A 24,142-nucleotide genomic window follows, 5' to 3' on the forward strand; every position below is an offset into this window, starting at 1 on the left:
TGTGGCAAATGCTAATACATGTGAGCACATGTATATGGCGATCTGCATGCAGTGTTCATTTTCTCACAAAGATCAGTGCTTCTCAAGCTGTCTGATGTCCTAGACTGGCAATGCCCCCCCCCCAAAAAAAAAAATGTGCCAGGGACAAAGTGTCCCACCCAACTTGGGCTGTGGTGGAGTCGCCATGGACCAGCAGCCAATGGCTCACAGACTGGCAACAGTCCATGGACAACCACTTTGAGTAGCACTGACTTAGACAGAGCAGTGTCCTTTGTAGGAAATGCAAAATATCAAAAGCAGCCCACAGTCACAGGTTTTTCCCTATCAATGTCACAAGTGTTTTTCTTCCTTCTCCTTGTCGCCATTTAACCCCCTCCAAGCCCAGTTGCGTCAGCTGTCGGCTGCACATATCAGATGCTTGTCAAGAATTTCCAAGAAGATCAGGTGACACCTTGTGTTCCAATTCGCTTCCCTCCCTTACAGCCCAACTCACATACTGAGGCTGGACTTCCAAGCAAGGCTGCATTAGAGCAAGCAAACCAAGCAGATCAACATCTCGGATGAATCTGGGATAGTTGTGAACCACCATATCCTTTGCATATACTGGTGATTATCAAAGGAACAGCTGAGTGAGTAACTATTTTGTGCATTCACCAAGGTCTTCTTTTAGCTCTAGAGAGGGAAGGTTCTGATTTTGCTCTGAAATTATAGACTGTTGTGGTTGATCTTTAAACTTGGGTATACAGCCTTCATTTGGATCAGAAAGGGTCAGACTTAGACAATGAGGATGGAATATGAATCAAGGAGGTTGAATAAGTGAAATCTACTAAGTTCAGTTCTACAAAAGTTCACTGCATTGCTGTTCATGTTAGAGAGAATTTAGGGCATTCTGAATATTCTTCTCTAGTTCCCACTTTCTACAGCATCCCCATATTGCTCCTGAGTGGGGAAAAGGCTGCCAAATATTTGCTGAACTGCAAATGTATTTCAATCTTAAGTGCACAGAATTTAGAATATTAGACCTTGTCTTCTATAAATATATTATAACATGCACAAAAAGGGTATTATTCCCATTGAAAATTATAGAGGGGTCTCTAACTAGCAGGCCTTTGAGATCTAAGCCCAAGGCCATGAGATCTGCTTACACAGCTGAGTAGATTGTATGATAGCAGTCTTTGGCTGAAACCCTAAACTCTTAGGCTGAGGGGTATGTTCCTCATATCTTAACCTTAATGTTGCTGTGGTGGTAAAGAGGGAGTATTTGTTATGATGTGACCAGTTCATTCCATTAAAAAACTCTCTTGGTGATGGAACATTTTGACCAATCCGCTACTCTCTGGTTAAAAAAATCGCTGCCTTTGAGATCAAATTTGTTTTGCGGTACAACATGAGAGGTAGCTAGCCTAATAAATCTGTATTGACTGTCAATAAACCCATGATGTAACCTCCAGTTCATAGCAGAATATTTCAGACCTAGCTGATGCTGGATGAGGAGGAGGAGGAGGGAAGAGGAGAAGCACACACCCACACACCGGACAAGTAACTTAATCTCTGGTACTTGTTCTCCATGGACCGCTACTTGAAGGAAAGTCACTTTTCACATACTAATTACACTGGGATTTAAAATAAAGCTGCAGCTGTAAGCATGTTTACTTGAAAGTTGGCTTCTTCAAAATCAATATGATTGACTACAGAGGAAAATGTGTTAACACCAGAGTGTTGAAGTGAAATATATTTTTCTCTTTCAGAAATCTGTCACTGGGGACAAACTTCTTGCCCTTCCTATGCCCCCATTAAAAAGTGATTTTCCCACCCTGGTGCTGCCACCAAATTCAGATCACAATTTGGTCTGATTGCAAGCATTATTAAAGTAAGGTTATCAGATGTCCCCGTTTCCCAGGGACAGTCACCAGATTTATAAATCAGTCCCCTGACAAAATCCTAACATTCCTACTGAAATTGAAAAGTGTTCCCGGATTCATTGAAAAAAAATCTGGTAACCTTATATTAAAGTCAATTAAGACTAAGGCACAGAAAAGCCTTGCAATTGGAGATCAGCTTCACAGTACCTTTTGAGTTCATTCCAGGCCATATGCTCAGCCCCCTAAAGGTTAGAGCAAGGGAGATTCCTATTCGTAGTTCTGTACTATATGCATATTTGCAAAATACCCTCCCTTTGCCTAAATTAGCAAAGGGTGATCACAGAACTTAGTGCCAAACTGGCCTAGATCCATATTGAAATGAAAAAACTGAAAGCCAAAGGCATTTTTATGATGGTAGCTAGAAGCTGCCAACTATAGTGCAGGAAGTGGGGGAAGCTTTTATAGCCACACACCCCAAAATATTGGCACTTATTCAGATATATCTTATGGCAGGGGGGAGACCGAGGGACAGCTACAGAAAATTTACTAAAGGTACACAAACCACCTGCCAAAGCAACAGCAGTTCCTCCATTATCCCAAATGCCCAAGCAATCACAGGCAAAGAGATGCAGCATTTTAGCAGCATATCAATCCTGGCTAATGCCTCTCCCATCCTTGCTGTCTGCAATCCTCCAGCTTTGCAGAGCAACCATATAAATCCTTCAGTGAAGCAAACTGTATCTTTCCTTCTTGTACATGAGGGATGCTGGGACCAGACATAAACTTTATGAACATCATATTCTTTCAGGAAAGGAAATACAAGATTAAAAGGGCTCAGAGTCTGTGCACACAAGGATTTATGGCCTTGGTGCTGGAACTTGACTCCTCACAGAGAATGAAGCTTTTCATTTTCAGCACTCTGTCACCCAAGACAGTTATTCTTTCAGATGAAGGAAAAGGAGCCAAAGTAGATTTAGAAATACACTGAGGACTAATGCTACACATCCCGTCTTTGTGCATGAAATGTCTGTATGGAAATAAGCAAAGAGCTAGCTGAAGTCAACCAAATCTTTCCCCAATATCTGCAGGGGGCTTTCCATCGGATACTAGGGCAATCTTTCAACAAAGCAACAGAGAGACGTGTCTGTCTGTCTGTCTGTCTGTCTGTCTGAAATGTCTCAGGCTGCAATGACACACAATGGGGGAAGCAGATTTAAATCAGTTGGCTATTTTTAGGACTACCAAAGGGGCTCCATTTACTCTGCACTCTCAATTCTGCTGCAAATCTGGCCTTTGGGAATAGGCTAACTAACGTTTGCTTTCAAGTCTTAATATACATATATGACTGCAAAGTTGGATGTGTAACTATTTGTGCCACCTAGCAGCAACAGAGACCACTGCTTTAACACCCTGCTGTTCACCAAAAAATAACCCTGCATTTGCCACAGTACTCATAGCAACTTACTTTGCCCATTACAGTCCTCCTTGCTTCGTTCTGAAATGGGTTCCTTTGCTTGCAATTTTTTGATTTGGAATAAGTGCCTTGCTACAATATGTGGCTAGTGGCTTGCTTAGTTCATCAGCTGGGAGCAAATTTACCTAATGGGCTGTAATGGTACAAGTGGGAAGGGCCATTATCAATGTGTTAAGAACATTAAAAAGCCCTGCTGAATCAGACCAAAGCCCATCTAGCCCATCCAATGTGAAAGCCTGCAAACAGGACCTGAGTCCTCTCCCCACTCGTGACTCCTATAACTGGTATTCAGAGGCAATAGAGGCTGCAGCTCTTGTGGGCTGGGAAAGGATGGGGCCATTCACTAAGGGCTTCCTTTTGTGCTGCACTTCTCTTTCCTTTGTTCTCTTAATGGTCCATCACCCAAGCAATCTCCTCAACATAGCCTGGCTTATGTTTTAACACTTGCTGGTTCCAGGCGTTAGAAGGATCTTGCATACAACCTAGTTCCTCCCACCCAAACTCATAACAGTACGATAGGCTAAACTGGCTGATTAGCTTACTGCCTCTTGGTGAAGCCGCCCATGGTGTCCCATCCAGCCACTGATGTAACAATTAATTTTGGAACTCAGTAAGAACAGAAGAAGAGCCCCACTGGATCAGAGCAAAGGTCTCTCTAGTCTAGCATCCTCTTTCCCACAGTGGCCAGCCAGGTGCCCACAGGTAGTCCACAAAAGCCCCAGCAACTGGCATTCAGAGGCCTGCTACTTCTGACAGCAGAGAATGATATATAGGCATCCTAACTAGCCATGGGTTGCTTAATCCTCAATGGATTTGTGTAATCTTCATTTAAAGCCATTGTCTAAGTTGGTGGCCACCACCACATTCTATGGTGGTAAATTCCGTATTTTAAGTGCATGGAAAAGTAGAAATGGATCTGAGGAGTCCCAGAGGCACTATTTTGTTGTATAAAGTGATTTTGTAAGGCTTGTGGAAGCCCAACTCTCAATGCTTTTAAGATAAGCATATTGACATCTTTAGGGACTACGTGTGGATTATAAAAGTAGATATTTTAGCCACTTAAATTATTTCAAACTTTAACCATTTTGTGTGTGATTAATAGCTTTGGGCGATTGTTTGCATTTTGATTGAATATGCCAAATTTCTATTCTATCTGTGTCTGCAACCTCTGGGAGGATAGAAACCATGTCTACTTAATGGCCAAGTCTAAAAGGATCAGGCGGTGATATTTTAAATCAGCATATCTAATTGAAAAAAACTCTTCCTTATTTCAGTGGGACTTTCTTTCAGTTTGTCAGGCTCAAATTCATTTATTTAGAAAATGTCTATACCACATAACATTTTGCACAAGTGATTTGCAGACATTTTAAAGTACAAATACAAATAAAGATCAGGATGCAATAAATATATTATAATACATTTTAAAATGGCAGTATTGCACCCCAACCCTCATCCTGTTTTCTTAGAAGCCCCAGTGTATTTTACTAGATTGCACTGTGTGGATCTGCCCCTGTGCCTGATATTTAAGGCCGATTGTACAGAACCAGTTGCGTACATCCTTGCCCTCTACTGGCTAAAATTAGTATATATATTTTTCCATTACTGTTTGGGTGACACATTTGCTTCTTTCTTGACTTTAAAACAGAACACTTTATAACATCTGATGGATCTAAACATATAGACATGTGTAGGGTAGTTAATGTTTTCAAGAAGCAGGTAAATATTAAATCTGCAAAAAAATAAATCAAAATTGTTCCCAAAGTGGGAGGATGTTTTATGACATGAGCAAAGTATTCCTATACACCATTTTTTGGTGCTGGTGGAACAATGCCAAGAGAACCTCTACCTGAGTCAGTGGACAGTGGAGGTGTCACTAGCCCTGAATCCAGCAAGCTCCTTGCCTGCACCGCTCCAAGTCCCACCCTAAGGCCAGGTGTAGCCAGATCATATTGGTTGTCAGTACAGGATTCTGATAAATCCCAAACAATGAAGAAACAACACATGAGACAAAGTCAAAGCATCTGTTGAGCAGCATCCAACATGAACCAGATCTCAAATGGAAAAGATACATGGGTGGGTTGCCAACTAGTCAACCCAGCAGGGTTCTTTCACCTTTGACAGTGGCTCAACGGACAGCAAGGATAGTGGATTCAGTGCCTCTTGTGGCACCAGCTCCACCTTCACCTGTTGCATAACTGTCTGTCCTGGAGCTTGCATAGAATAAGTTGGTGAGCAATCTCATGGAAGAACAGCCAACAACATCCTCTAGTCACTGCTGCTGGTCATGGGGTGGGCCTTCCTTGTGGTCAGGGGTGCATGCTGTATCTTGGGAGGGTGCCTTGAGGAGAGCAAGGGAAGACAGACAGTCCACCTCTCTCTCTGTGTGCCCTCCTCGGTTTTTCTATTAAAAAAACTCAGATCAGGACATACCACACCAGTCAATAAAAAGACATCAGCAAACATTTTCCTTTCCCCCTTGCCTCACGAAGTCACATCAGGGCATATATAAATATATTGTCCTTGCAGGAGGAGGTTAAAAATAAAGAAAAGTACTGTCCTGTGACTTTACAAGGAAAAAGGAAACCTTCCCCTGTGTCGTAGTGTTAGGAGATGTGGAACATCCTGATCTGAGGTTTCTTTCAGGAAGATGTGGGTGTCGGGAGGTGAAGCGATTCCATGAGGGAAAGGCAAAAACCACTTTTGTTGATGCCAAGATGTTAATGGGTGAGGAATGTCCTATGTGGGTTCCCCAATGTGCCACTTTATTGGCAGGGGACGTCCTGATCCTGGGGTCCCAGAGACAAAGTAGAAAAGCTCATTAGCAGCTCCCCGGTAAGCAAGTGGAGATTGTTCTCCCAACCAGGAGTCTCCATAAGGAGAAAGAAGGTGCTTATTAATAACTTTATGTTAGCTGGCAGTAGGAATGCCCTGATCTAGCTGCTTTCAGGGGAGCCACATTAACCTGATAGCTCTCCTAGGTCATGTTTCCTTACCTTTCTGCTCTGCCAACCTTATCCATGCAATCTAAATTGGGTCCACCTTGGATACATACCTCAGGCCTTGGAACGCAGCCTGTAACTATGTCTCTAAAAGTGTGTTATGTGGAATATGCATTCATTTCCTGGCTATATAGCCTTCCCTTAGCCCAGAAATCAGCACATATAATGCTTGTGAAGTGTCTGACCTTTATGGGAATTGCATTGGATGATGGAGAATAGGGAGCGAGGAAGCAATTTGTTCCTGTTTTCTGACCTGCTTAATTTATGCTTTAGGTTACAGAAAAGTTCTCAGAGGATTACTCAGCAGCCAGAAGGCACAGACGCTTTAGAACTGAGCTCACTTGCTGGCGTGAAGAGCCTCAAGCCATCTTCTATTCCCAGCTAGAGAGAACGAAAGTCGGGTTGTTTCTCCATTCGTGGCTTAGCATCTAAGAGAGACGGGCAGAGACACACAGAGAGGTGCTCCAGTGCCTCTGCTGCACCATGGTGGTGCAGAATAATCTGGACCTCGGGGATTCTAGAAAATGGATTATACTGGAGCCATTTATCCACCAGGTTGGAGGCCACATGAGCATGATGAAGTATGATGACTACACTGTCTGTAAACCCCTCGTCTCCCAGGAGCAGTGGTTCTATGAAACTCTCCCTGCAGCAATGAAACGATTCACACCTCAGTACAAAGGTAGGCTCAAGACCCCAGCATCTACTGGAAAGTAGGTCCCTTTGAATGCTGAGTAAACATAATTGAAATCAGGCCGCAAGATTCAACGTTAATGCAAGAAAGAGGGTTTGCATTCAGTGATTGGAGTTTATTGCATGGTTCCCAGAGGGGTGCCATCTGTGGTTCCTCATCATAAGTTACCAAAGCTGAAAGAAAAGAGTGTGGTGGGAGGAACAGCAACAGTGGTGATGGACTTTGCCAATAATGCATTTTGGTGAGGGAGGCTTGCCATCCCCTTCTTCCCCATGCAGATCAGACCACTAATAATTTTTACTGCCGTCTGATCAGGGTTACAGGATTGTCAGTGCTCAGTACTCCACTATCAGTGCTGTGCCTGCGTCAGTCTCACAGTCACAGCCTGTAGCCGAAGACCTTGTGCAAGCAGAACTAGAAACTGCTCGGTCTACAATTACAAGATTGCTTTCTGCAGTACAAAAACACCTGTGCCATGGAGAAATTATTTGCTGCTGAAAAGTAGCCAAAATACGTAGGCCAGTTGTTGTTTGCTGCTTGTGAGGGAAAATGAAATTTGATACACAAGTGAAAACATGGGGCTAGATCTAACATTCGTCAGGCTAAGGTTGTGTACGCATTACTGTTTACTGTGACTCCAATGGGCTCCCACTGCTGGTGTTTGAAGCCATGTATGTGTGACTAGTACACTTTCTCTCACCTTCCATCTGATTTGAAAACAAAAACCATGATTAAGCTGTGAAGGTGAAAGCAAGAAGAGGTGACTTCACCATTATAAAATGTTGCCAACTTTTTGTACAGCAGGGATGGGAACTTGTAGCCCTCTGACCAATGGTCAAGGATAATGGGAGTTGTAGGCCAGCAGCATTTGGAGAGACACAGTTTTCCCATTGCTGTTTTATCAGGTCAGGCTACAACCCATATTACTTTCATGTCTCGTTCCCAGATGTACCTGTCAGGATTGCAATCTCAGACGGTCAGGAAACTTCACAGGTACATCTGGGAACGAGACATGAAAAAACAGGAGGGAAAGAGGATGGAAGACAAGGGGGTGGATCAAGCTCCTTTCAAAGATACAGAAACAGGAAGAGAAGGGGAAACCCATTTAAAAGGCGAGGCCTCTGGTGTCCTCCTCATTTAGAATTTCCCTGTTGACACTGCAAATATCTCACTTGTTGCAATGTCTGTTTGTAAGTAATACTGCCTGGGATTCATGGTGTTTATTTCCATTTGAGGAGGCCATCTGTGCACATTTCACCTCCCATAATGAGACTGCATCTGAGAATGAGAAAAACAGGCCTATAGCTGAGCATTAATAGACACACTTTTTGTTGATAAAATGTCTTTGAAACTGCAACAGCAACAGCTACTGTTACAAGCCACCCCAACCCTTCAGTATACATGCACTTTTAGTTTTAATTCTGACAATGAGTGCTACTTGTTGACAATGGTGGGTTGGTTTGTTCTTAAGGTTGCAATTTTAATTGTCCACCCCTCTCTTCTGAATACAGTGATACCTCAGTTTAAGAACAGTCCGGTTTAAGAACGATTTGGTTTACAAACTCCACAAAACCGGAATTAGTGTCTTGGTTTGAGTACTTTGCCTTGGTCTAAGAACGGAATCCGAATGGTGGAAGGGCACCAGCAGCGGGAGGCCTCATTAGGGAAAGTGCGCCTCGGTTTAATAACGGTTTTGATTTAAGAACAGACTTCCGGAACGGATTAAGTTCATAAACTGAGGTACCACTGTAGTGTTCTTATGCAGTTACACTGTTATATTGCCATTTCTTTGTGATCTGGCACAGATCTTTCATCAAGCAAACTGAGACCATTCCAGAAGCACTTCCATCCCCTTGCTCAGCAATAATTTGATCTTTTTCTTTAATGAGACCCCAAGGGTTCCCCTACAGAGCTAGGCTGCCCCTTTGAATTGGTTTAGAGAGAAACAGGTGCTTGTTTGACAGTCCCTCTTCTTGGCAGGAACCCCCCGAATCAGTGAGTCTTCTTGCATAAGGTTAATATATTCATGTTGCTGTACTCAAATAAGCTGGTGCACTTCTGTGACTAAGAAGAGCATGACCTGGGAAGGCCAAATGACGCCTCTTCTATTAACTCACTAGGTGGTCTTAGGCAGATCAACCACGTCAGCTTCAGCTACTCCTCCTCCCAGCTTGCAACATGGGGTTGTTGTCAGGATTACTGATAATAATGGATTGCATCCAACTAAGATCTGCTCTGAGTTGGACTAGCATTGGATACAACCCTATGTAAGTGATGTAAAGCTTTAAAATACTCCATTAAGCGCTATATACAGTGGTACCTCGGGTTACAGATGCTTCAGGTTACAGACTCCACTAACCCAGAAAAAGTACCTCAGGTTAAGAACTTTGCTTCAGGATGAGAACAGAAATCACGCGGTGGCAGCGCAGCAGCAGTGGGAGGCCCCATTAGCTAAAGTGGTACCTCAGGTTAAGAACAGTTTCAGGTTAAGAACGGACCTCCAGAACGAATTACCACTGTACATGCTATTTATCATTAACGAAAGGTTAATGTGGGATCTCCCCTCCTCTCCATTAGCAATTTGCTGGAAGGCTGTGCTTGTTTAGATGTGAAATCCAAGGTCTTAGAAAGCAAAGTCATGGGGGCAGGGCAGGCAGATGGAATCATAATCAGTCTAAACAACATTAACACTCAGCATTGATCTTTGCCCATTTCCTGCTCTCCTAAGTCACATTGTAAGGTGAGCCAAGATACAGGACACCAGGCATCTTGTCTGAATCTAACTGGCACTGGGGATCATGTGTCTAGAGCTGACGTCATCTCCTCTCTCCCAGAGAGGTAGTGCATGCTCCAGAAGGCAAATTCCACTATCTCTCAGCTCACCAAACAGTCATGCTTGCTCTAAAGTGCCAGGTGGGGAAGTTCTGACTTCTTTTTTAAGCCTGGGAGAAGGAAAAGTTCTTCATCTGATGCTGAAAAGACTATTAAAAAGGTACCAGGCAAACCTCTCAGGGGAGGGGATTCCATAGCTAGGGGTTCGTGCCTGAAAAGACCCTCTCCCTCACTTCACTAGGTGGGGGTGCTCAGAACTGGGCCTCTGAAGAGGACCTCAAATATATACAGGCATGGGCACAGCCAATACTTAACTGAGGTTCTGCCCTCTCTAAGATGAAGCCTGCCCCCTCCCAACATAAATCCTGGCTACGCCCAGGAAAAAGTCTATATGAGCATATCACACCTGTGCTTCCCTGTCCTCACTGGCTCCCAAACTGTTTCTGAGACCAATTAAAAATGGTAGTGTTGACCTTTGAAAGTATTACACAGTTTGGGACCAGGGTACCTGAAGAATTGTCCATCACCACTTGAAGCTACCCAAACCTTAAAATTCTCTTTGAAGGGCCTTCTCCAGGTGCCCCTGCTGAGTGAGGTATAGTGGGTTTTTACTGGGGAAAGTGCTTTTTCAATGGTGGTACCCTAGCTGTGAAATGCCAGCCTTGGCATCTTTTCTGATTTTTAGCTGTGACCTGGTTTTCGGTGTTCATCCTTACATGGGCTTCATGGCTGATTTTATGTTCTTTGTTTTATGTGGATGAACATGTTTAGTGTGTTTGTTTTGCTTTAAAGGATTTTATAGGGTTGTTGTTGTAAATTGCTTTGGGACTTTTCCTGTGTGAAGCAATTCATAAACTGGATGAGTTGAACCGCACTGAATTTTTGGTGCCAAGCAAAGACCTTTTCCTGGGATTTTTAATCAGCTAGTTTCTGAGTCCCTATTACCGGTCCCACGTGTTTTATTCAAATGTATGAAATTTTAGCTTGTTTTTAATTCTATTACAAGCTGCCCCGAGAACCAGTACTTAGGAAAGAATAGAGACGCTTATACATAGTTAAGAGATTAAAAAGAAACAAATTAGGAATCTGGAAGCATGCTTCTTAAAATCTAAAAACAAAATTTTGTTACTCTAATTTACACAGACAGGCGATAAAATGTATTTCGAATGAAACATCTGTGAAAGAAGAGAGAGCCTTAAAGATCTAAAAGAGCTTGTAATCAATACATTTTCAAAATAGGATCAGGGAAGTGAACTATCAATATGTATAATAGGATAAGAGGCTCTTAAACTGATGTTCTTCTATCAAACGCTTTGCTGCCTGCCTTAACCAAAAAGTTAATATTTCGCTCACTCCCATTATTTTTTCTAAAGCACGTTAAAAGCAGTTCAGCTCACACACTTCCTCCACCGTTATTAATTAACTCCCCCCTAGTGACTGTAAGTAAAGCAACAGAAGACAACGCTGCCCCAGCCCAAACTCCTTATGCCTCCACCTTTCTCTCTCTCTGAGGCAAGATAAAAAGCATTTCCCTCATGCCCTGGGCTGGCAGATTTCCATGGCAGCATAACATATAGAGGTTTTAGAGAGAGCACCTGCATTTTAAGGCTTCTTTTAGCTCAGCCTCTTGCCAATGTTTTGTCTTCGATAGGCGAGGTGATATTTTTATACACCCTGAAGGCTTCACAGAGGCCTAGGGACCATTGCATAAGAATGCCATTTTGCAAAACTTTGCTTGACTATTGCTACAATCTAGGCTGCAACCATATGTACTTAGGAGTTCAGTGGGACTTACTTCAGAGTAAACATGCATAGAATTGCAGTGCCTGTTTACAGAGACGACAGCTCCTTTTATGCATTTCCAACAGGAAAAAATGACCTTGAGACAAGTTTGCTTGTCTCTCTCTCTCTTTCCCAAAGCTGCCTGCTGAGAACTACTGTGAAATTACAGATTTGTTTTTCAGGCCAGGTTCTGCCCAGATTCATATTGCACATGGCAGTAAATAAATGTGCCTATTAATTTAAAAATATACACACAAGAATGGAGCTAGGGAGCTACATAGCAAAACAGCTTCTGAGAATTGCTGAGATGCTTCTAGCATGCTGATACCTTCTATAAATACTCTCTGCCTGACTAATTTGCTATACACATACCCCAACTGAAACACCAGGGGTACCAAAATGAAGGCTAAACCAAGCCTTCAGGATGTAGAAATCTGGTAACAGCTTTTGCCCCTTCGGTGATATATTCTAAACTGTAGCAAAGCCCATTGCAGAAGCTCATGCACTGAAACCAAGTTACATGTGCTGGTGGTTTTTTTGATCATATGTTGCACATACCAGTGAAATGAGGTGCCATGAAACTCTTGGCTAGTTTTGTTGCAACAGATTAACATGCGCGTCCCCCCCTTCTCTGAAATATGTGACAATTAATTCTCTAGCCCATTCTTCGACTGAGCTTTGCCATAAAAATACTGGTTGGCCATTCCAATTAGTATACACCAATTGCATCAGGTCAAGAGAAATAGGTTGTATTTGCAAAAAGTGTGGGTCCCAACCAATTGGTCCCAAACCTCCAAATGTAACTGTTGTGACATGGAAATAAACTATAGGGAAGTGGCTCCCTCACTGCTGCTTTAACCTATGAAAGGTCAACTCACTTTGGAAATGTCAGGGTTTTGCCACTAGCTTATTGATCATTGGGAACAAAGTTTAACAAGTATAGGTAGAGTACAGAACCTCTCCTTCAGAGATTTTCAAGAAGAATTGAGCTGGCATTCATTACATATGCCTACAGAATAGGATGCTTTGCCTCAGATTAGACTGCATGGTCCTTCAGATCCCTTCCAAAATTTCTGATTCTGTTTTGGTGCATGAGTTTTAGGTTATGTTTAAGACTTCTTGGTCTTGGACAAAATAAGTGTTACGTTATGCAGCCATTCAGTGTCTATTCCCTCCTCCTTGTTTGGCAAACACATAGAGACACACACAAAAAAAACACTAATTGATTCATGAACAAAAATAGATCTGGTGTTCCCCCCCCCCCCACACACACACCTCTTAAGGTATATAGCCAGAGTCAGGACCAAGAATTTATGCATGCTGAGAGCATGTTAGTTCAGCATTCCCAATACCCCATAATCAAGAGGTGGAAATCATACTGATCTCAGATTGTCCAACACTGGCCAATTCTGCTGAAAATAAGAGACCTTTCAGTACTTCTGTCTCTGCTTTTGGTTTAACTCAGCTTCTGTGCTGCAATCTGCTATGGGAGCAGCCATTCAAGCACAGCCATATATCTGTGCTGGTCTTATATTTTGAGCAGCTGTGAAAAAGAGGAGGGCCCCAAGAGTCTTAATGCTGATCACCAAGAGACAACAGCTGCTTAGGATATCTGAGTCAGGCTAGGGAAGCATCTTGAATGTGAAATACATGCAGAACTAGGTTAGTAGAGTAAGAAGATGCTGTGCTTTATGAGCATTTTCCCCCCTGTAAGACAGTGGACAGATAACAGCTCCTGGAGTTAACGGTGCAGGAGATTACCTACAAAAATACATTTAGGGTGCAATCCAAACCCTCAATCTGCCCTGCTGGAGGAGGATATTGGATGGGGTAGAAGTCTCCATCCACCCAGCCCATAATAGCTCTGCTAGCATGTGCAAAGAGAGCTCTGTCTGCTGAAGCCGCTGGCAGGTGGAAGTTCTGCCGGTGGGCTTCCAGCTTCTGGCAGCTTAGGGAAAGCCCCAAAATGGGGCGTTGAGGGGCAGGTGAGCTACTGAGCAGGCTCAGGATCTGCTGCATCCTTAGCCAGACTCACTGTTGCCCTTTGATGGCGTCAGGCGCCATCCAGGCTCTGTTCCTCCATCATATCTCACCACTGCTTGGCCGGGTTTGGATTCCTCTGCCACTCATGAAATATTGACAGAATCGGGGGTGTTGGCTATCTCCAGGTTTTGGAATAGAGAAGAAAACCAGGTCCTCATGCTTCATCAAATCTCCCGCACTCGGTATCTGTGGAAGGGGCTAATATGTGGAGCAACTTCTGTAAAATGGCTGCCAACACACAGCCGCAGGGCAGAGGGTCATCAGTTGGCAACCCTGCTCTGTCCCGAGTTCCCACCAGAAGATTTGGAGGCCTCTGGTCACTGCTGTGAGCAGCTCACATGGCCCAGAGGAGTCCTGACTAATCCTCAAGGGCAGTCGCTATGCAAAAGACTCTTCAGCTGGCCCCACAGTGCAGAAGTCGGAGCTGGGGATGAAAAGCGCAGTGTGGCTGTGCCTGAAGGAAGAGGGACAACTGCCGCTGGCCTTTCTTCCAAAGGTCAAAGCTGCCTCCTCTGCAAGCCATGCCCGAAAGCAATCTGTCATTTGAGATGTTCTGGGCTGCAAGTGTGATCACTCAGGCTTTATTGGGAGTGGAGTAAATATATAAAAGGTTACCCATCTGGCACTTCAGCCATGTGAGTCCCATTAAAGTCAGCAGGAAGGAACTTCACTGAAATACAGGGTGCAAGTTTGGCGCAGGGACTCTCTCTTTGGGGCTGCCTTGTCACAACCCATGGCTTAATCCTATACCTTAGTCCTGATTTTCACAGTATGGGAAGGCTCTCCAGGTGGTTGCCTCGCAGCCCCAATTTGGATGTAGGATATTGAAGGTTTATCCATTCATACAGGCCACAATTCTTCTGGTATAGCACCACTTGCAAACCTGAAGTTCTACCCTCCAAGGGGAGGGGGAGAGGGGGAGAAAAGGCATTTGGGCTGGAATTTATCTGATCTCTACAACCAGCCCTTGTTAGATGAGCCTCTTCTCTTTCTTCCCTCTTTCTCTTGCTTTATCACCTTTGTTTTTCCTTCAGGAAAGAACATGTCATTTTGGCTTATGTTGTTTCTGAATGGCTCTAGATAAAACAAAAAGAAAATGTAGATGCAGTTTTTGGGGCAGGGATCTTGAAAGTACTCTGCCACTCTGCAGTTAGTGCAAGGCAGCTTTTCAATTGTGCAAGCATGCATTTCAAAAACCACATCGATACAGCATCTGTTTGCTTCTTTTTACAACAACAAAAACCTCAGCTGAAGCATCACAGGTGTAGCAGACAACTAATTTGGAACTACTGCCCTCCCAAACTATTATTACTGTGGTTAATTATTATTATTGCATTTATATGCCATCTTTTATCCAAGGAGCTCCAGGTGGCATACATGGTTCTACCCCCTCCTCATTTAATCCTGGCAACAACCCTCTGAGGAAGCTTAGGTTTAAAGGCAGCGACTGGTCAGGGAACTTCATGGCCAAGTGAGGATTTGAACTCTGGTCTCCAGCACTCTAACCACTACACCACAATGGCTCTCACGGGTTTAAGGATCAGGGATAAGAACAGACACTCTGCCCATGGACTATTCTGAGCTTTTAGCCTTTGGGACATGGCAAATTAAAACCCAAATAAACAAATAAACAATAATGAGGGCTATTTTGGTACGATGCCGTCACACTTGTTCCTGCTTGGAATATCCTGCTCTAAAATATGCCGACAACAAGATCCGCTGTCTTAAGTATGCCAGACCTTGCTTTCGTTTTCCATGGTGTTTTATTTTAGGGCAATACCTATTGCCACACATGTGAAATCTGAGCAATGTGGGTAAGGGCCTGTGCTATTCTAGAACATGCAAAGCAGCAGATCTCATATATAAAGGAAAGGGTAAAGGGTAGATAATAAGACCACTTACCACTGCTTTAGTCCCAGTTACAGATGAGAGGGCAGCAGAGGTCGGGGGGACGGGACACAATAAAGCTTTAAGAACGCTTGTTAGTTTCCTGGTTTCAGGAACTGGTTTTTTATCTGATTGTCTTATTTAAAGGTTTGGGTTCTGCACAGGAACAGTTACTGACGCAGGTGGCGCTGTGGGTTAAAGCCTCAGCGCCTAGGACTTGCCGATCGAAAGGTCGGCAGTTCAAATCCCTGCGGCGGGGTGCGCTCCCGCTGCTCGGTCCCAGCGCCTGCCAACCTAGCAGTTCGAAAGCACCTCCGGGTGCAAATAGATAAATAGGGACCGCTTACCAGCGGGAAGGTAAACGGCGTTTCCGTGTGCGGCTCTGGCTCGCCAGAGCAGCGATGTCACGCTGGCCACGTGACCCGGAAGTGTCTCCGGACAGCGCTGGCCCCCGGCCTCTTGAGTGAGATGGGCGCACAACCCCAGAGTCTGTCAAGACTGGCCCGTATGGGCAGGGGTACCTTTACCTTTACCTTTATGGCAGGAGAGCCATGCCTTAAAATCAAACTGTTGCTGAATTCCTGTAAAGCAGGAGCTGGGATCAATTTGAAGTGCAGGAGGAGAACACTGAACTCATACTTTATTCTCTTAAAACAGCTCCCCTAGCCATTTCCCCCAGTGGAAATACTGGATGTAACTTCCACTGAGAGAGGCAGAGATAGGAAAAGCAGCTTCAGGTTAGGGGAGGATTCAGCACTCACTTCTCTCACACACACACACCCATGCTGCACTTTAGGTCAATTGCCCCACGCTCCAGTTTATAGGATAGATTTCATATGAAGTACAGTGTTGGAATGGAGATGAAAGGAAAAGGCATTTCAGAGAGGTCAAGTACTGTTTTCTGATGCATGCCAGGGAACATGCTTGACTCCTGAAAGTCAAAGATCTAAATAGAACTAGCTAAGAACTGTCTGTAGCTTCCTATGCAACTACAAATGCTTTCGTAAGTTCTCTTCACACAATATAGCCACACTCCCCACAAAGAGCAGGTTCATAGTCTGAGGGTGCTTCTGGATCCATCTTTGTTGCTAGAGGCCCAGGTGACCTCCAAAGCTAAGTGTGCTTCACACAATACTGCTGGGACAGCTCAGCTGGTAGAGCATGAGATTCTTAATCTCAGTGTCCTGAGTTTGAGCCCCACTGTGGGCAAAAGATTCCTGCATTTTTTTGACCCTTGTGGTCCCTTCCAACTCTACAATTCTGTGATTGTATCATAGCATCCCAAGAAACCACAGTAATTTCATATTTGCCCTAACCAAACGTAGGTAATGGCTTCACAAATTATCTATAGCATACTAACCAAATTCACAAACAAAGGGTGGGATCCAACATTGCATTGTGATGAATGTTACATCTGCACAAGCATTTCAGCTTGCCAGATGGAGCAACCCCCCTCACCCCACCTCACATTATTAGGGGTTCCCCTGACTTCTCCAGAGCTAATTTGGGGGGGGTCCATTGGGGGAGGCGAATCCCTGTTGTGCAAATGGGGCTTATTAGGTGAATTCCACCCTAAGTAATTTGGAGGAAACCAATATTTGCAGAGGTTCTCAGCGGAAGTAAATTGGAACGGTGACTGACTGTCTCGTTAAAAGTGCTTAATTGTGAACTTTTTTTGCTCCTCCCAGCACCAATATACTGAACTTATATCTCTCACATTTTCATTTTTGTCTTTCCTTTAAAGGTATTGTTTCTGTACACCTCAAGAAGGACAGCATGGGCAATTTGAGCCTCATAGCCTGCCCACAAACGGATAACCGCAGTTCCCTGGACAATGCCTCCAAGGAGTCTTCAATGACAATTTGGCAGAAGCTCAACCAGGCAAACACCAGCAGTGGTGACCACACGTTTGTCAAATGGAATCATGGCCCACTCACAAACACCGCCAAGGACAGGTAAGGAGCCCACCTCCAGCAAAACATGCACCTGTGCAATTCCCTTGCTTCACAAAGCAGCAGTGAACACACCTGGGTTGATCTCAGGTTGTCCTCATCATCAAGGGTAGCTCAAGAAATGGGAATTCCACATGGAAATAGGAACTGCACTTAACATTAGTCTATCCCAAGGGATGCAAAAGCACTGAGAGCAATTGGAAACGCATTCAGCTTTCACACCGAGGGAAGTAACTCTTTTCAGTGGCAAAGTCCTTGTTTAAAGCATCACATGTTGAACAGAAGTTAGTGCACTTGGCTTCAGTAAGGGGCCATATCTCCTTCCCTCATAAACTAAACCAGGAATGAAGAACCATGTTGTCTGAGGGCTGCATTCCTGTCTGGGCAACCTTCCATGGCAGTAGTGGTTGGGGCCAGAGGGAAAATTGGACATGGCAATGGTATATATGGTAACATATATGTTACCTTTGTTGGGTAGTTTCTGCACACACCTTTTTATTCTCTATGCAGACATGCAAGAGGCATCATCAGAGTTCAAGGACACATTCCAGCCAGGCTTAGAAATATGCACTAAGTTTTACTGGTGTCACTGGCACTTACACATGTTGAATTTACACAATTTCAACTTTGCATGATTGCAAACAAACCGGTCGAAATCACACAAATCAAATGCATGGAACGCAGAGAGCTTCAGAGCTCTTTCTGTGCAGGGTTTTCCCAGTGCATATAAAAATCCACTTGAGAGCCTCTAGGGCAAGGTGGAGAGCTTAAAAGCCTTGCTGGGAGGGTGGGAGGTAAGACCAGCATGCCATCTCCATAAGGTAAGATTGCCCATGTGGCAGTTCCAAAGGGTTGCTTGGACTATACATGCTTTTGTGTATACATGCCATCTCCAGAACGTAACCCCTGTGAGTTACCTGCAAACATGTTTAGGGTCAGATGATAGGCTATTACTTCTAGATAGTAGGCTAATCATATCCCCCCTCCTTTTTCTTTTTCTTTTGCATTGTGCGTAGCTGCCAGGGGAAAGCGGTATTACAGACAGACCTTCAGTACCACAGAGACGTGTCTTCAATTATGGAGGATGCCAATGGGAACCAGCCAGAAAAGAACAGCTATAATCCCTGGGGACTGTACTGCCATAAACAGCATCTAAACCGCATGTCTTCGAAGTATAATGAGAACAAACTTCATCGTATCTTTTTCCTAGCTGTTTTTCTACATTTTATTTTATTTTTATAATCCCAAGGTTGCAATGCAGAACTCCCAGTATCCCTTTCACTTTTAATAATAGATGAGCATTTCAACATACATATATATATTGTGGATAACTTGTTCTAATTTTAGGCTCTAGCAGTACTGGATAAAGTAGAAATACATAAGGAACAATCCCGTACAATTTAGTCATAATAAGTAATGATATTTGTTTCAGTGGGACTAGGGCTGGAACACTTACTTGGGAGTAAGTGCATGGAACTCAATCAGACATACTTACAAGCAGGCAAGTATCACAGTGTTAGTCACAACTAATATATGCTGGATTTTGCCCATATTCCCAAGATCTGTATGAACCTTGTCTCAAAAATACTGAAACAATAAATCGAAAAAATGCAAATAAATGTTTATTTATATTATTTCTAGTCCACCTTATAACAGAAGTTCTCTGTCACAATGTGCCATGTTCACAAAATTGGAGGGAGGAGAATTGCATCTCATAGATTTTTAGCTTCACTCTTTTATTTCATGTATAGGAAGCTGAGTTTCAGAATATGAAAACCTGAGTTTTGCACTCCTCTAATATCACTTTGACAATATTTAAAAGCTATGCATTCAAATGTAAAAGTTTCAAAGGGAAGTTTTAAGCAGTCTGGATTTGCTCTGATTTTCCTTTCAGCTCCACTTTATGTCACTCAGTGAAAAAGGGGGGAAAAAGAGTCTACATGCACAAAAATCTGTCTGAAGTCATGTAAGACCCAGCTCCTGATACACATCTCAAAGCCCAATCATGTAATAAGAACTTCCTAGCAACCTTTATGCATTGGTTGGTGTCCTTTATACCTGGAAAGCCCCCACCAGCCTTTAGCAGTGACTGAAAATGATGGACAGCTCAGAGGCAGTAGAACACCCCCAGGATAAATGAGTTGAGATGGAAACAAAAAGCTGGTCAGGGGAGCTAGCGCAGGTGGACTGCAAAGTTTTGCTACAGTTGTAAACCTAAGTAAAAAAATTGATTTCCTTAACTCATGTGTCCAGAATTTTTGTTGCTTGAAAATGTGGTATCCAAATATAAATGCCCTTGCATTCTGGACTTAAAGATGGGAACCAGACAGCATGGTGATGATGCATCAGAAGAGAAGAAAGCACGCCAAATAAAGAAGTGTGAACAGAGCACATCAGCATCCCTTGGAGCCCGTATTTGTGGGATGCAGGTAAGAACAGCTCATTCTAGTGTTTCAGAATAAGAAAAGAAGCACACAGGTGTGTCATCAGAGAGTACATTCTTCAACAAAGAAATAGGGATTGGAATGAAACTATAATATATACCAACTGAGAATGTAGTGTTAGAAAAAATAACATTATTGATTTTACAGCTCAGCTTTAGCCTGACTATTTCCTTTGTAAAAAAAAAAAATTGAGATAATAAACCTGAAATATTTGTTGATTTGTGAAGGTTGTCTGGCATAGAAAGGTGAAAGATACCTCCTAAATATTATAGCTTTAAAAAAAAAACACTTCCTACTTCTTTATGCAAAAACAGAGTACAGTCCTCATGTTGTTGAAAACCAATAACAAAATCCCCTCAGAGTAGCTGTTGTTGCTAAAACAATTAAGATTCCTGTAACACCCTAAAAATAAGAACAGCCTATCGAAAATAACTTCTCAAACGTCTAATGTGTTGTCCTTTGTTCTTTTTCCCCAAGGTCTACCAGGCAGACACTGTTCAATATCTCTGCAAAGATAAGTACTATGGGCGAAAACTCTCACCAGACGGCTTCAGGCAAGCCCTCTTGCAGTTCCTTCATAATGGGAATCGCCTCCGAACAGATCTTGTGGAACCCATTGTGTCTCAGTTGAAGGCTCTGCTGTCAGTCATCAAAAAGCAGAACTCTTACCGGTTCTACTCCAGCTCGCTTCTCATAAACTATGAGGGTCTGGAGAAAGCAACGCCTTCAGACAATCACCCTCAGGGACACTGTCAGCATACTAGCTGCTCTGTTCCACATGGAAACAGCCACCCCAAAGTGGATGTCCGTATGATAGACTTTGCTCATACAACCAACAAAGGCTCTAGGTTTAATCACACCATCTATGAGGGACCAGATCATGGCTACATTTTCGGTCTAGAAAACCTAATAAAAACTTTTCAGAGTATCTCTGTGGGAGAATGACAACGACTGAACTACGGAGAGACCTTGTGGTTGTAAAAGGCACACCCCGTACTTCAGAGCAATGGCTCTCCCAGCAACTATGTCACAGCCAGAGTTTTCAGGGGGTGAACTGATGGCATATTAGGAAAATCTCTGAAGATACTAAATGCTACTGTGGATTACACAGAATCCATCATACCTGCGATCCATAAGAAGGTTATTGCCCTTCTTTAACGTTGTCCATTCTCAGCTAGAAGGAAATGTTACTTGAAAATCATTTTAGGACTTGTTCATAAAGTACCATTTAGACTTGCAAGGCCGACAGAGGCCAAACACATGCCGTGCTCATGAAAAGGGTGGTGTAGATAGTTTAGCAAGTCCTGAAAAACCTCCAGCTTTGCATTTTAATTCACTGTTTGATGGGCCAAGGACTTTCAATAAAGCAATCATATGACAACCATGCTCCACAGGCTCAGCCGCCACCAAACTCTGGCACTTTAAAAATGGGCTGTAGATCAATTCCTTGATTCTTTATATTCCATACCAGAGTGTGTGTGGGGGGGGGGAGTATTCTCCAAGGAATCTATGTGTCAGCCGAAAGGAGTGAGTGAGTAAAGCAATAAAAAGCAGGCGCAGAAGCAGGCAGGGGCGAGATAGCCCCTCCTGGAATAAGGCAGTGCTTTCCAAGGTTCTCTGATGGAAGAGCTAGAAGGGTTGTTACGGAGAGGGTGCAAAATCTGTGGAATAACAGCCATAAATGAATTCATGTCATGGCTTTTTATATTGGAGAGACGTCACCTGAGGAATTAGACAGGCCTTGAAGACATGTGTGCACAGATATCAGGGTTAGGGCCCAGAGGCGGAGCTAGCTGCTCCGGCACCCAGAGCGGCACACATGCTGTGCACCTGGGGGCAGGCCCATGGGGGCGGGGCAAGCATCTCAAGGGGAGAGATGCCCATGGGGGCAGAGTGAGCTGCCCATGGGGGGTGGAGCGAGCCGCCCATAGCGGGCTGCTTACAGGGGGAGAAGGGACCCGCGCCACTTTGCCAGGAGCCTTCCTCCCTTCCCTCTACCTTTTGCCAGCTTGGGGGAGGCTCCCCCCCCAGGAAGCGGTCTGGTAGCAGGGGGCAATGGCGCACCACCCAAACGCAACTCCCAAACCTCCCCCAAGTTGTCAAAACGAAGGGGGAAGGCCGCTAGCAAGGCAGCGCACCTCCGCCCCTTCCCCCAACGGCTCGGGGTAGGCTTGGGAGTCACGGGTGGCCGCCACGTCGAATGTCACCCTCCTCAGTGATGACACCTGAGGCGGTCTGCCCCCGGCCCCCTTCCTCTGCCCCTGTTAGTGCCCAAGTGTCATCTAGATGTTTTGTGTTACATTTCTGTGCATGTGTGTGCACGCCGACAAAACTTGACAAAATGTTTACAGACTTTGTGAATCTTTGTGAATATGGAACCACCATATAATCGATTCCTTCCTGTGTCTTATGTCACATGGGGAAACTGTTAGAATATGTTTAAATAGAGAGAAGCCCAAAATGGGAATGTCAAACTGTAAATAAATTGCATAGGCCGTGTAACAAACTGGTTAAGTCTGTGTTTCCTTTCTGCTGTTTCTTAAAGATCTGTTGGCATTTGCATAATTGCTGTAAAAATCATCGTTTCCCCTCGTTTAAATTTCAGGCCTCCAGGGAAATCCTTTTGCTGCCTATGTGTTGCCTGTGGCTTGCGAATAGCCGCAGATTGTGACAGGAAGATTAAATCATTAGGCCCAGTACATGCTCCGCTTAGACTGCTCTCCAGCTGCAGGAAATTGCTAAAAGAAGTAGTTCACAATACCAAATATTGCTAACATGCAACTGACAGCGAGCATCCGGAGCAGAAGCATTTGAGGTGTCAAAGTCTCCAGGCACAAATAGCTGTTGTCTTCATTTGCACTTCTCATAGAATTCAAATCCTTGTTACATGTAAAAAGAAAAAAGAATCACTCTTCCCCACCCCTTCAAAAAGTAATTAATGCAAATCGAAGTTTCCAGAGGGATAGCCATTTTAGTTGCTGCAAAAATAACCAAGAGTATTGTGGGGACTTAAAAGCTACAGGTGCCATCTGGCAATGTAGTACTCAGAGCAGTCATATGGAAGCCGCATACACATTTAAAAAAGCTGTGAAAATGCTTTTTTAAAAAATGTTTTGAAAAATAAATTGAATTTTGCATAGCTCAGTCTCCCCATCTCGTGTCACACTTGTATATTGCACTTTACAACACATTTAAAATGTTTTATTTGCAGAGTAAACCCACTGAAATCCATGCACTTAAGTTAGCGGGTGGTGCTGTGGGTAAAACCTCAGCGCCTAGGACTTGCCAATCGCATGGTCGGCGGTTCGAATCCCCGCGGCGGGGTGCGCTCCCGTCGTTCGGTCCCAGCGCCTGCCAACCTAGCAGTTCGAAAGCACCCCCGGGTGCAAATAGATAAATAGGGACCGCTTACCAGCGGGAAGGTAAATGGCGTTCCGTGTGCTGCGCTGGCTCGCCAGATGCAGCTTGTCACGCTGGCCACGTGACCCGGAAGTGTCTGCGGACAGCGCTGGCTCCCAGACTATAGAGTGAGATGAGTGCACAACCCTAGAGTCTGTCAAGACTGGCCCGTACGGGCAGGGGTACTTTTACCTTTAAGTTAGCCAAGTTATATCTATTGATTTTAATGGGTCTACTGTGACCACCAGATACCATCCTAACCAGTGGCGTAGTGTGGGGGGTGCAGGGGGGGCCGGCCGCACCGGGCGCAACATCTGGGGGTTAGGGAAATCCACGGGTTAGGGGGCGCAAATCCACGGGTTAGGGGGCACAAATCCATGGGTTAGGGGGCGCAAATTACTTGCCTTGCCCCGGGTGCTGATAACCCACGCTACGCCACTGATCCTAACACATTTTATTATGGCATGGAGTTTCATGGACTTGAGCCCACATCATCAGATGCAAATGTAGTTCATTTTCTGCCAAGAGTCAGACAACAACTGTGCATTTCACATATTGTGGGCTATCCAACTAGCCCTTCTGTGTTAACCATATGATTGCATCTTGGAAAGAAGAGCCTTAAAATTATGTGTGGCTGTGCAGACTAAGACTGCAATTCTGTCAACATTCACTTCACAGTGAATCCCAATGAATTCTTACTTTGGAGTAAGCATGAATAGGATGGTATAGCATAGGTGCGGTCCTGAACTTGCTTCCGAAAGACTAAGTCCCACT

General features: G+C 44.1%; 1 protein-coding gene across 2 annotated transcripts; it reads left to right on the forward strand.

Moving 5' to 3' along the window:
- Positions 1-469: 469 nt before the first annotated feature.
- Positions 470-22,475, forward strand: IP6K3 (inositol hexakisphosphate kinase 3). 2 transcript variants are annotated; one of them, XM_079980902.1, is made up of 6 exons: positions 470-629; positions 6,609-7,017; positions 17,318-17,528; positions 18,542-18,720; positions 19,779-19,954; positions 20,447-22,475. In XM_079980902.1, exons 2-6 carry the CDS (start codon positions 6,819-6,821, stop codon positions 20,912-20,914), a joined length of 1,233 nt encoding a protein of 410 aa, XP_079837028.1. In that variant the 5' UTR covers positions 470-629; positions 6,609-6,818; the 3' UTR covers positions 20,915-22,475. The 2 variants fall into 2 exon arrangements, with proteins under 2 accessions (XP_079837028.1, XP_079837029.1); XM_079980903.1 differs by lacking the exons at positions 470-629; positions 6,609-7,017 and adding an exon at positions 15,562-15,667.
- The last annotated feature ends 1,667 nt before the right edge of the window (positions 22,476-24,142 follow it).

The sequence above is a fragment of the Podarcis cretensis genome (assembly GCF_951804945.1).
Source record: "Podarcis cretensis genome assembly, chromosome: 6".
NCBI classification, from domain to species: domain Eukaryota; kingdom Metazoa; phylum Chordata; class Lepidosauria; order Squamata; family Lacertidae; genus Podarcis; species Podarcis cretensis.